Here is a 13,793-nt window from a genome sequence, read left to right as displayed (position 1 = left end):
GGCCCAAGTATATGGGATGGAATTCTGCCAGAGGACATTAAAATTATATCTAATTTGAAGTCATTTAAAAAGTTTTTGAAGAAATTTTTGATAAAATATGATCCACCATGAGGACTATTATTTTAATTAATGGACCTGTAACATCGTAACATTTATCTATCAAACTTGCATTTAATTTCTTTTCTGTTGTTTAACTAATTACAAATAGTATTAGATATTATTTTGTTTTCGTGGGCTTGTTACATTGGTTTATGTATGTAATCCATCAAATTTACATTTATCTTTCATTTATGTTTAATTAATAAAAGTATATAAATTGTATTTAACTGTTCAGTGATCACGGTGGCCTTCACAAGATTATTTTATCTTATGTGGTCTCCGGAATCAGCTGTCTGATGGATTTATTTTCTTTTAAATTTTTCATTCAGTTGGTTCAAATAAAGTATTTTCGTTCGTTAATAATTTGCCAACTTTATTTGTACATTTATGATTTTTGTTATCAAATTCATCATTTACTAATTCATTATTTCATTTACTAATTTTTCATCATTTTCTAGACCATACATCAGATCCATTTGCCTGCTTCCAAGTGTGTAAGCTCTTACATAATGTCATAACGAGAGATTGGCCTACATACAACGCAATCGAGAAGAAAAGCATAGTAGCAGAAACTTTAAATCAAATTCCACATTTTGAGAGGTAGTTTATTTTTAATCTAATTTCATTTTATCTTGTTTTTCAATTAAATTTTTTCATGTATATTTAAATTGAGCTTTTAATTTATTCTACATCTTATATTGATAATTTATCCCCACAAATAGACACTAATAATTAATTAATTAATTATCTATGTATCCTCCAGACATCCATCTTACGTGAAAGATAGTTACATCTACGTTTGCTCGTGCGCTTACAGGCTAATCAGATTTGAGTTGAAATCTCAGGAGGAGCAAGATGATGAAATGCAGATTACTAAAATGGCCCACCAACTCGTACTTCACCACAATGATAATGTAGCTATTGTTAGTATCTTTGGTAACATTTTCATAATTTTTAATTTTTGATAATATTTATGAATTATTTATGTTAATGAGGATTTTTTTAAATATGTATAATTTGGATAATAATAATATAAATTATGATGAATAATAAAAAGAAATTTTATTTACAGTCGGAGCTGGGGATAAAGCTTATGAAAAGTGTGATTGGGGAGATGAACAGCGTCATTTCTGATAAACAGTTTGACTTTGAGGAGAGAATGAAGACTAAACAGATTTTTGAGGTAATTTGTTGTTTTTATTCATTCGTTTATTCATTCATTCGTTCGTTCATTCATTCGTTTGTTTGTTCGTTCATTTATTCATTCGTTTGTTCATTCATTCATTCTGTATAATTTTTCCAACAGGAAACGGAGCTGAATCATTTCTTCACACTGTGCCAACATCTACTGGGCAGATTCAAACAGGAATTGAACTGCCACCAGCAACAACTGCACACTAGTCTGAAGAAAGAATTTATGCTATTAGTCGCATCCCTAGTGACAGAAATTTGCTCTTGGAAGTTTGGGGAAATTTCTGAATGTTCATTTGACATGGAATCATCGACCAATAGTATTCTGGGTAGTGCATCATTTCAGCCAATCAAATCTTGGCAGAATGATGTTGCTAGTTTAGATGTGTTTAGCGCTGGTTCGACGGTTAGTTGTGGTTTATCATTGTCTAATTATCGACGTATTTCATTCGAAATATATCTAAAAGTTTGTCATTTCAATACATTTATCAATGAACCATATGAATTTTATGGTACAGATTGTAAAAGCTCTAAAGCAAGATCACATCAACAGCCCTAACGGAAGCTCCAGCGGCGTCAGCAGCCAAGACGTGACGACACAATTTCTGCAGTGCCTCTCCCAAATCTCATCCCTCAATGGCTGTGCAGTCAACGAAAACATCCTCACGAAACTTATCAAAGATACTATAAACTTCTTCAACGAATTCCTACACCTGCCCAACATCAGCCCGATTGAAATACTCCACCTAACGACAATGGCCTCCAATCTTTTCACGTACACGAAATTTAGCGACATCTTTTGCAAGTTGAATTCAGTGGAGCAGTTCCTGACATTTCTAGAGAATCTCTGCAATGTCATTTGCCAGCTCTGTCTGACCGCTACTACAGCAGCTTCAAGAGCGATCGATGACGACCGCCAGAGTCTGTGTAACGACACGTTACAAATCTCTTTGCAGATATGGCTGACTGTTCTGATGCACGATTACTGCATGGTGGAGTCGAACGAGTGGACGGATCTGGCCGTACGCAGGTTCAATTCCTGCGTCGAGAAGATTTTCTGCGTGTATCTCAGGTCACACGTCAGTGAGCCTGAAGGACTCAAAAAGATTGTAAATGTTTGTTTGTCTGTTCATCTCTTGTCTGTTCATCTCTTGTTTTGTTCGTTTCTTCATTCGTTCATCCGAATTGTATGTTCATCACTCCTCACAAATGACACAAACCACAAATGATATTATCATCGCCAGGAGCCCCGAAACGACAGCGGTAACAGTAGCGAGAATGATGACGACAACACAGAGTACAATGCAGATATTGATGAAGACGATGACAACGTTGTCTATGAAGACCAGCTGGTCATCATTGCATTGCTAGGCAGACTATGCATAGCAGATTCTTTGCCTTTTATAGTCAAGTATGTGTGTGTATGTGTGTGTATGTTTATGTATGTGTGTGTATGTTTTTGTTTGTAGTAGAGTGTTTAGCTATTAGATGCAAAGAGCTTTTTGCCAGTGTTTGATGTGATTTATGTGGGATATTTGGCGCTATATAAATGAATTGATCTGGTTGCTATTTCTATTGTTATTGTTATTTATGTTTCTTAAAATTCAGATACATTGTCGTTACTAATAATTTCGTATTGTTTTAATTTTTTTCAGCTGCCTGTATTCAAAGACTGGCTTGTTGTGTGATGCCATCAACTCGGCCCTGAGACAACAACAACAGCATCAACAACAACAACATCAACAGCATCAACAACAACAGCATCAACAACAGCAATACCAAAGACTCATAAACATCTACTCAGAAGATATACACTGGATGCTGCTTATATTGAGTAAGATTCTCATCTTCACCTTTCTTTAACTTTAGATTCGGTGGTAACGATGTAGATAACGAGACGACGATGATGATGATGACTATGATGATGATGAGGATGACTATGAAGATGATATTGGAGGTTTTGATGATGATGATGGTGGTGGTGATGATGATGATGATGGTAGATTGATAGATAAATAATTTTTGTAAACAGAGGAATTGTTAATGGACAAGGAGGAATATGCCGGGTGCTATTCACCGATACCTGAGAAGATCATTCAGCACTCTCTATCCCTTGATCAAGTTGACTCTTCCAGTGGAGAGAACGTTTACTACAGGTAACAAATCAATCAACCATTCAATCAATCATTCAATTAATCATTCAATCAATCAATCAATATACAACAAAATGGCAATGTTAGATGATAAAAATTTACCAAAACCCCAAAACCGCAGATTATTAAACTGGATTGGATCATTCTCAACGATGGCGAAGAACATCTACGAAGTGCACATCACTACTACTGGCCTACAGACTGCCAGCCTCGACGGATTCACTAATTTTTGCGTCAGCCTCTTCAGTCCTTTACTCGAGTCTACGTACATTGATTTTCTGTGCCGGTTCGTTCCGAGCTATCTAATGCTGGATGAAGATAAATATGGAGTAGTAAGTTTTTGTTGCCCTTGTTGTTGGTGTAAATGTTGACATTTTAACGTTGTTGCACTGATGTTTTGTTGTTGTGGTGGTTGTTGTTTTGTTGTAATTTTTTTATCGATTTAGTTAAATATTCGAACGGATGTTACTCCATCTTTCTCCAGGTCAGTATGAATTTCTCGAATTTTCTGAGCAAGGAAAGTGACCTGAGCAAACAGCTGCTGCACATGATCGCGGAGAAGGTGAATCTAAATTTAGAAACATGGTCTTCGGAGGTCAAGGTCATTCAGCTGTCAATCAATCTGCTGGCCGCGTGCGTCCTAGATGCTAAGAAGTTAGTTTTTCATTCATTCATTCATTCATGTCTTACTTATTTCAATTTCTATTTTAAAATCGAAGATCCAATAAATTTTATTTAAAAAATGAGCGTTTAACTAATTTTTTTTCGTTAAACAGAAAAAGGGTTCTTCAATCAGCACCTTCTTACTGGAGAATCGTGAGCATGGTACTAAGTTCGTCGTCAAAATTTATTAAACTGAACGTTCAGAACAAACGATCTCTTTTAAATTTCGTTCTTACGTCACTTCCGTTACAAGACAGCCAATCTGAGTTTGATCTCAAAAAAGTATGATTCATCCATTACTTTATTCATTCGTTTGTTCATTCATTCATTCTTTCATTCATTCATTCATTCATTCATTCATTCGCTAACACGTTCATTTGTTAGGTCTTCATCCATTCATACCATACCAACCACACACACACACGCACACACACTCACACGCACACACACAAACACAAACTCTTACATACTTCAAACAGGTGATCTCCATGATGGAAAGCATGCAAGGGTGCATCAAAGTACCTTTCAAGTGCGTGGTGGACAAGTTAAGAACCATTGAATTTTTGGACTGGATGAGTAGCATCGTAAAGATAGTTACTGCTGAATCGTATCAAGCTATCTTCAAGTGTTTTCTGAAGTCCGCTCGCTACTTAAAATCTGTCATAGGTATGTGTTTTTTGTGTTTTTGGTTATTTTTAATTCAATTTTTAATAAATAAAAAAAAATGAATTAGTTAGTGATAATTTTTAAAAATTCTACAGAGTATGAATCACACGAATTCGAGATAGTACAGGAGGTTATCAATGTATATGTTCTAGCTTCAAAATGCTTCAGTTCATACGCTAACGTGGTTGGTACTCGCTCTCTATTTCTCTCTCTCTCTCTTTGTGTGTGTGTGTAAATGTGTGTGTTCGTACTCTTTCTCTCTCTCTCCTCTCTTCTTTCTTTGTGTGTATGTGTAGTGTGTATGTCTGTGTTTGAATTAGTTTTTAACGTTGAAATTGTCGTAACAGCAATGATGAAATTTCATGTATGTATCATATATGTATTATATTACATATATATTTTTTGAGGTGTGTTGTTATGTGTATTGCATCTTAATCATTCACTCCACAGAATCAAAAGAATGTTCTACTCAGTGAGTGCCACACGGTTGTCAATCTCTACTTCAGCCATTATTCAAGTAAGTGTTTGAAGTTCACAAATTTTGTTTTCATTTGTACTACTGCTATTGCTACTTTTATTGCCTATATTACTGCTAACAATACTTTTGATGATGACGTTACTATTGTTACTACTACTACTGCTGCTACTACTTCTGCTGCTTCTATTTTCACTGCTTCTACTACCACTACTACTACTAAGTAATTTACTAATCCATTTAACAGAGCACCAAGCCAGCATGGATGTAGACGACAGATCTTTAAACATATGCAAGTCCATTCAAATCGCAACAAACCTACTCTCGTCAGAAACCAACGACCTATCCACTTACTACAATGGCAGCGGTTGTAGTAAAAGCAGCGACGACGATGACGATTTGGGCTACAGTAATAGTAGTGGTTGTAGTAATGGTGGTGTGGCTGCTACGACTAGCGGTTCAAGCAGATTTTCAACTTGCGCCGTTCAAATGTTGGTTCATGTCATTCCCTACATAGATGCAGATGTCGTTAAGGTTAGGATCTGGTTTCTGCATTTGCTTTTTTCAAATTAATTTACTATTTTAATCGCATTTTGAGATGCTTAATCATTTGATTTTTTAAATTTATTAATGAGTTTAATAATTAATATATAAAATACTGTAAATTTGTGAACTAGATTTAAATGATCGATAATGATGTGATGAAATTTTAATAAAGTTAAAAAATTTCAAAAATTTTATTTTTTAGTATCCGGAATGTTCTAGATCATTGACAGACGCCCTACAACAGATATCTATGCTACCATGCAGCGAGATTTTATCCGTGCCAAGCAGCTACCTCCTACAAATCATAAGTTTAGTTCAATTCCTACTAAACAATCAGTCCAATACTCAAGTCATCTGTGATAGTCTGCAGTTTTTGAATGAATTTTATACTACTATAAATTCCTGTCGGGACAAAGCTGATCATCTCCTTATTGAAAGTGCAGTCTTGATGAGTGAGGTTCGAAACTTTTCTCAGAAGTTTTGTTAATTTTAATGGTAATGTTTTATCAAACGCCTTAAAGATTTATAATTTGTAATGAAATAATAATACTAAAGGTATAATTAGATGGGAATAATAATCTTTTGTTACATTTCCTTCGTCTAGGTGGTATTCAAGATGGCGTTCCTTGATCCACTGAGTAGGGATCACATCGACGCAATTATCAAACTCTCATCTACCCTCTCATCCATGAAGCCTGTTGGTATTCAAATAACAATTTTTGTGACGCTGTACTTTTAGATGTGCTCTCTTTTTATACTTAGTATAGATGTTTTTGTACATTCGTGAGATCAGAAAATATCCAAATGACGTCATATTAATACCATAGAATCAAAGTAGTTGTTGATTTTAATATTTTTAATTACTTTGAAAACTACAGGACACTTTCCATACTTTTGCCGTCGCGGCGATAAACCACCAGCAGGAGCCTAGAAAAAGGGATGCTCTGAAAGAATCGTTCGAGAAATTGTTCCAACTTCAACGTTCTCCAAAGAATGTACCGAAATATAGTCAACAATACCAAAAGATTCTTCTCGATATTAGGCGGATATTATCGAGATTTTAATTCTTTTTTTTTTAATTTAAATTCATCTTTTGTCGATGACGTCATGTCTATCATTCCAGAACTGAAAAGTCAAGATGTGCAGTGCCTTGTTGTTTTTTTTTTAAGATATTTTTAATTATTGTTACTTATCTATGAGCATACAGTCTTACTTGTAAATATAAACGTGTGTACGTATTTGTATATATTTTGTATTGTTTTACCTGAGTAAATCGACGATTATACAATTTTAAAAGTGTCCTGAAGCGTTTTATTTCAAAAAATGTCGAAATCATGTAACATCAGTGGTATATCGTAGCTAGCCTAAGCAAATATACATATAAGCTTAAAAGTATAATTGTATATACATAGAAATACATATAAATGTATGAGTATATGAGTGTGTTTGCGTATTTAGTTCTTAGTTAGTTTTATAAGAACAAGAATAGTGCAATTTTTATTACAATACAATTTTTAAATGTAGATTGTTAGCTATCTACAGACGATATATATATATAATATTTATTTTAATCTTAATTACTTAGGTTCATTTTTAGTTTTATTTAATGATTAAAGTTTAATTTTGGTTTTTCGAACGTAACTAACTTATATACAATTTTAACAATTATTCTGTTTAAACTTAAATTAAAATAATTCTTCTCATAAAGTAATTTTCAAATTTGAGAATAAAACTAATGACGCTAAATAGTTACAAAATTTAAAAAAGGTAATTTTACTAACGCTTGTCACTAAAATATAAATAAATAAATGAAAATAAATTTTAATTTAATTTAAATTTTAAATGTCTTTTCTTTTATTAATTATATTTATTTTTATAATATAAAAATGTTAAAAAATTAAAACTAATTATTAATAAAAATAAACATTTCCCCATTAATAAATAATACACCAAATTAATATTATAAATCCAAATGTAATGATTTTTGTAGGTATATTTATATATTTTATATGACGTTGTAGTTATTGTATTGATTTTAGTTAGATAATCAAATAAGTTATAATTACATTATGTTATAATTTAAATATAGTACCTTAACTCAAATTTATCTTTTCTTGAATCAATTTTATATAAATGTAAAGTAAATGGTTAAATCTAACTAACCTACCAACCAAACTTACTAACCTAACTCTTAAAATTTCTTAGCCATGTTATATTTATTTTCTTATTTCATTCCCATCAATTCATAAATGCCCAAGTAACTATGAAATAAAAATATACAGAAAATGACGTCTTTTTATGACTGGCAGCCAGTAGCAGACATTTATGATCCCATAGCTGTTGGTAGCATAGATGCTACAGACACCGAACCACATGATCATGCAATAATTAGGGCACTAAATTCAGTGTACAAACCTAATAAGGGCGTCGAAGGGGACCCAGAAAGAACCATTTTTGTGGGGAGGTTAAATCATACCACTGATGAAGCTAAATTGAAAGAATTATTTGATGGACATGGCAGGGTTAGAGGGAAATTTAAAATTTTTATTTTAAATTATTAAATTAATTTATGATACATTTATTCTTTAATAATTTGTTAAAAGTCTAATTATCAATAAATTTTGATCTTAATCTTAATAGATTCTAATCGCCTTTCAACATTCATATTCTGTTCTGCAAGGTAGAAAAATGTCGACTGGTTCGAGACATAGTGACAGGTTCATCAAAAGGTTATGCCTTCATCGAGTATGCCCACAGATCAGATGCAAGAGCTGCCATCCATAATATGAACCACAAAATTTTAGATGATCGAAGAATAATTGTAATGTTTGAGTGCGAGAGAGTCATGAGTGGCTGGGTACCTCGAAGATTGGGGGGTGGTTTTGGGGGTAGAAAAGAATCAGGGCAGTTGAGGTTTGGAGGTGTGGAAAGGCCATTTAGGAGGCCCATCATTGTTCCTGAAAAATTAAAAATTAAAGATAGTAAACTTGAATCTGATGGCTTTGTAGAAAGTAGAGAAGAGGATGGGAATGATTTTAAAGGTAAAGATGGCAGTGGTGAGAGAAAAACTAGTCTTGATCGTCGTTATAATCACCATCATCTTCATCAACGCCATCATCAGCAGCAGCGTCATCATCGCAAAGAGAAAAATGATAATTTCGATGAGAGGAATAAATCTTTTGAGAAATGTGACCACAGGTTTAAAGCGGAAAAACTGAAAATAAATAACATCAACGACAGTACAATCAACAACATCAGCTTAGATTTCGACAATCATTCAGAACATCACGTCAGTAACCCAAACGACAGCAAGAACATTAATGACAGCAGCAGAAATAGCGATCAGAACTATGATTATAATTATAAGATCAACAATAATAATTACCATGATAACATTAGTAATAACACTGACTCAAACCGCTATCAGAGGGACAAGCTGAGAAACAGATCGAGAACAAACAGCCCATCTTGCAACACAAACACCTCAGGCAGAGATGTCAGTAAACGTAAAATGATGCCTCATTCAAAATCATCACATCATCATCACCACCGTGATCGTCATCACCATCGTCATCATCATAACGATTGCGACAATCGTTATCAGGACCGTCATCGTCGTCATCGTCGTAGCCACAGCAAAGGTAGAAGTACTAGTAGTAGCAGAAGTAGGGACAGAAATCGTTCTAAACATCGATATAATGATGAAAAATATAAATATAATAATAGTAAAAATAATAACAATAATAATTTTAATTATTACAACAATGACAAGCATCGAAATTTGTATAGGGACGATGATGATAATGATACTAAAAAGAAGATAATATCTCAGTTATCTTTTTAATTGATACTTTATCTTAACTGCTTATAATTAATTTTAATTTAGGCGAGGATTTTAAAAGATGATGATGATGGTTATTTTTATCACTATATAGCTGTGTTGATGCTAGCTATTATTACAATTATTTGTATTTCTTGTGACGTTTTTCGTGTTTATATTGTAAAAAACAAAAAATAATAACAGCTGCATGTATACGAGTCTAAAAATTTGAAATAATTCCGAATTAATTCTGCCAAAATTTCACTATACTGATAACCAACGTAAATTATAATAACGAAATTTTAGCAAGAAACCAGCTTAAAAATCGAACTTTAACAATACCGAATCGTTACATTTATTACTACGGAAGAAACTATTTTCTTGAAGCTAGAACACCGTCTTAAGGTAATAATTACGTCCATAATTATTCATATTATTAAAAATATAAGATTTTGTTATACATAAAAGAATTATTATTATATATGCAGGAGAAGCTATGTGCGAAACTGTAGCAGCAAATTTCTGTGTCCCTTGTTCTTCAATCGTGAAGCCCTGCGTTTACAAGCCCCAGGTAGTCCCTATCTGCCCCTTCTCTAGCTGCCCTGTCTGTCAGCCTAAACCACCACGATGCTGCTGTGTTAATACGGTTCGTGTTGTTATTTTGATGTGTTAGCACGGTTCGCTATTGGCGTTGATGTTGTGTTTTGCTTGTTGACAGCCTCTGTGTTCATAATAGCCTAATAAGAATAAGTAAACGGAAAAATGATTGACTATGCCTGAACCAACATTCGAAAGAATGAACCCTCGAAAAAAAAGAAATAAATTAATGAACACAGAACAAGAATGAACAATTAATTACAAAAAAAGTGAACAAATACACAACAAACTTCTACCTCTATATTTCAGTGTTGCCAGCAGATCAGCGTACCACCCCCGTTCCCATTCGAGGGTGATCCATGCCCCTACACTGATGACGATTGCGGCGCCACAACTCCAAACCGGCCCCAATGTGGATGTCCCCAAGTTAAATCTTCACCCTGCTTGACTAGGAAGAGACATGATATGAGTTAGTTCTGGTTTTGATTTGCTTTAAATTCTGACTTTTATTTTTAGAAATTTGAAGTTTTTCGAGTTGAAGTTTCAGAAAGTATCGTTATATGAATTGCTAGTTTATATTAAACAGAGGTGGTTGTTGAAATATTTTTGATAAATTTCAAATTGATTTCGAGTTGGATTAACCGTGATTTCAAGTTTTTGCCAATCAAACAACCATTGAATCAATCAACTAACCAATTGATCAACCATCCAACCAATCGCAAAGGACCAAGTTGTCTGAAGATGTTGGAAGTCCATCCAGTTGGCAGATACGTCAAAATATTCAACAGCTCGCTTAACAAGGTTTACTAACTTATTATTATTATTGTTTATTATTATTTTTATTATTACTTATTATACCCCAAATCAGACGGAGCACTTAGGCGGCTGGTACCTCATACAGTTCTGCTACGGCAGCCCTTTGTCTGTATTCAAGTTTCCTAGAGATGCTATTGTTCCACCTCAATATAGAGTGAGTTCAAAGTTCAAACACTCCATAACCGTGGAATTCCACTCCACTTTCTCTCTCTCTCTCTCACACACACACACACACGACAATAGGTAAAAGTCTGGACAGCCTGTTCCGACCCAGATTGGCTGAAACTACCGACCGATCACGTTTTTAAAGAGCTTTGCTTTTGGAATTTTGGCTGTGGCATTACGACCGCTCTATATAAACCAAACGGGAAGGTAGTAATTACAATAGACAACATCAACAACAATAATAAATAAATAAATAATAATAATAAAATAGATTATGATGATTAAAATGATCTGTGTTATTTATTTTATTTCCCAAAATAGCCTGTAACCTGGCTGTGTGGTTTGGAGAAGTTCGAACCGGCGCCCTGTTACATATGCTGTTAGTAGCAGTAATTATCATTATTATTATTATTATTGTTTATTATTATTATTATTGTTTATTGTTATTATTATTATTGTTATTTTGCAGACGACTGCCCCCAGCCATGTTCGTGCGGCAAAAAATCATCGTGCATATAGATGCAGTAGACGTCTTTTAGGATTTGGAGAGTGCCTAGATCAAAAAAATTGGGAAATTATTATTAATATTATTTATTTGTGATGAAAATATTTGCTCATTCATTCATTTATCTATTCATTCGTTCGTTCATTCATTCATCCATTCATTCGTTCTTTCGTTCGTTCATTCATTCATTCACGGCGGTATCGAGTTCGTAAACCTTAAATAATATTTCGATTTAAACTACAATATGCGAATTGAAAATTAAAAAAAACGAAAAACTTTTTAGTTTGTTTCATATGTAAAAAAAAAGAAAGAAAAAGTGAGAGAGAGAGAGAGAGTCGTAGAGGCATAGTCTTGAGTTGAACCGTATGCGACCCTTCAGAGGTAAAATAGTTCTCAATGCGGCCCTCACAGCAAAAAGTTTGCCCACCCCTGGCGTAAAGTGATCTCAGGATTAAAATCAAAGTTTATACTTAATGTACTACCTTTATTCACCCTTAAATTTTGAATTGGAACTGATCTTTGATATAGTTGAAACTATTTACGCTGCTGTGTCTTATGTTTTTGTCTACTATCATTTCTTATGTAAACATTTCTGTTGTAACGAATAAACAAATAATAACAATAAAAATAATAACAATGAGTCAAAGAACCTTTTTTAACGATGTTGGGCTAAAGTACAAATCGAAGGAGTACAGGCATGAAGTCTTAAGGCTGATCGACTTTTTGAAAGATTCATTGGCTGAGGTCTTTATCTATTTATCATCATCGTCGTCGTTGTCATCATATTAATTAAATTTTCAAAAAAAATTTTCTAATTTTTTGATTTTCTCTAAAATTTAACTTGTTATATTTTTTATCGGGTAATATGGTGCGGGTTTGCCATGTCGTTGCGGTTGTTAATTAATAAAACCTTTTCTCAGATCATCAGTCTGTCCTCAAATTTAAAAGCCGAATGGACCAAATTACGTGATGCTGCCCTGAAGGAATCAAGCCATCTCAAAGAGATTAGTTTTGACTTAAAAAGTCAAATCGAAGAGGAAGCCAATGCTACAGCCAACTGCATGAAAGTACTTTGCGATGTTTTGAGCCAAATTGATCTGGCCAGGGAAGAGGCCTACGTATTTAAAAGATAGTTAGAAAATTTTTTAAATTTAGTTGATGGTGTAGTGGTTAAAGGTGATTTTTGATGTCGAAATGTATAGTAGTTGGTACCTCTAAGAAACAAAATAAGAAAGAAATATTATTACATTTTCTATAATTTTTTGATTAATATCGTTAATAATTTATAGAATTAATAAAAAATTTGTTATATATAAATAAGAACAAATCTAAATTTGAGTAAATTTTTAAAATGAATCGAAATTATGCACACGAATGTTCCTTTTAGAATAAAATATTATTTTTATTTTTTTACAGTCTTCTCTTGCAAAAATGGACCAAAGTGTTGGTTCCGGCGAATCAAAGTTGCCAAAATAATTTCAACGCCGAACCGAATACTGACTGCAGTACCGGAAACAATACCGAATATAATACCGAAACTAGCACCGAATACAACGCCGAATACAATGGCGAATACCCCGCCGAATATAATACCGGATTTAACATGGAGTGCAGTGCTGAATGAAAAACCGGATAGAATTCCCGTCTGAAAATCTTTATAATATAAATCATATAAATCAGGGGTGGGCAAGCTACGGCCCGCGAAGCTATTTTATGCGGCCCGTAAGGCTTTTTTTAAAGTAAAAAGTTGCCATAAATCTTAAACAAATTCCCCCCCGGGTGGAAAAAATTTGCTGTTTAAAGACATGTGCGGCCCTTCAAAGATCAAATATTTCTCAATGCGGCCCTCACAGGAAAAAGTTTGCCTACTCCTGATATAATTAATAATAATTTTGTAAAAAAAAAACATCTTTTATAATAATAATAATGACGTTTTTTCTTTTCACCGATATAAACATAACAACGCCAACATCAACAAACGATTAAAACCGATAACTGAAATCATTTTTACGCCAATGACAAAATTTATTAACAGTATTTGCGTAAAATTAAATTAATAACAATAACAAAAGCAGCAGTAGTAGTAGCATCAGAAGA

At 33.5% G+C, this 13,793-nt stretch overlaps 2 protein-coding genes across 2 annotated transcripts; both read left to right on the top strand.

Annotated features, from left to right (window-relative positions):
- Nucleotides 1–8,078: 8,078 nt before the first annotated feature.
- HELRODRAFT_88458 (hypothetical protein) lies at nt 8,079–8,752 on the top strand (the record flags this gene model as incomplete). The annotated part of the gene is made up of 2 exons (XM_009029972.1): nt 8,079–8,315; nt 8,474–8,752. Coding segments are annotated over 2 exons (516 nt in total), but the record flags the coding sequence as incomplete, so codon positions are not given.
- A 3,580-nt stretch (nt 8,753–12,332) lies between these two features.
- HELRODRAFT_180711 (hypothetical protein) lies at nt 12,333–13,320 on the top strand (the record flags this gene model as incomplete). The annotated part of the gene is made up of 3 exons (XM_009030013.1): nt 12,333–12,440; nt 12,617–12,828; nt 13,113–13,320. 3 exons carry the CDS (start codon nt 12,333–12,335, stop codon nt 13,318–13,320), a joined length of 528 nt encoding a protein of 175 aa, XP_009028261.1.
- Nucleotides 13,321–13,793: the final 473 nt, after the last annotated feature.

Source organism: Helobdella robusta, assembly GCF_000326865.2.
Source record: "Helobdella robusta unplaced genomic scaffold HELROscaffold_64, whole genome shotgun sequence".
Lineage (NCBI taxonomy): Eukaryota > Metazoa > Annelida > Clitellata > Rhynchobdellida > Glossiphoniidae > Helobdella > Helobdella robusta.
Note: the sequence above shows the minus strand (reverse complement) of the source record. Positions and strands in the feature narration are given on the sequence as shown.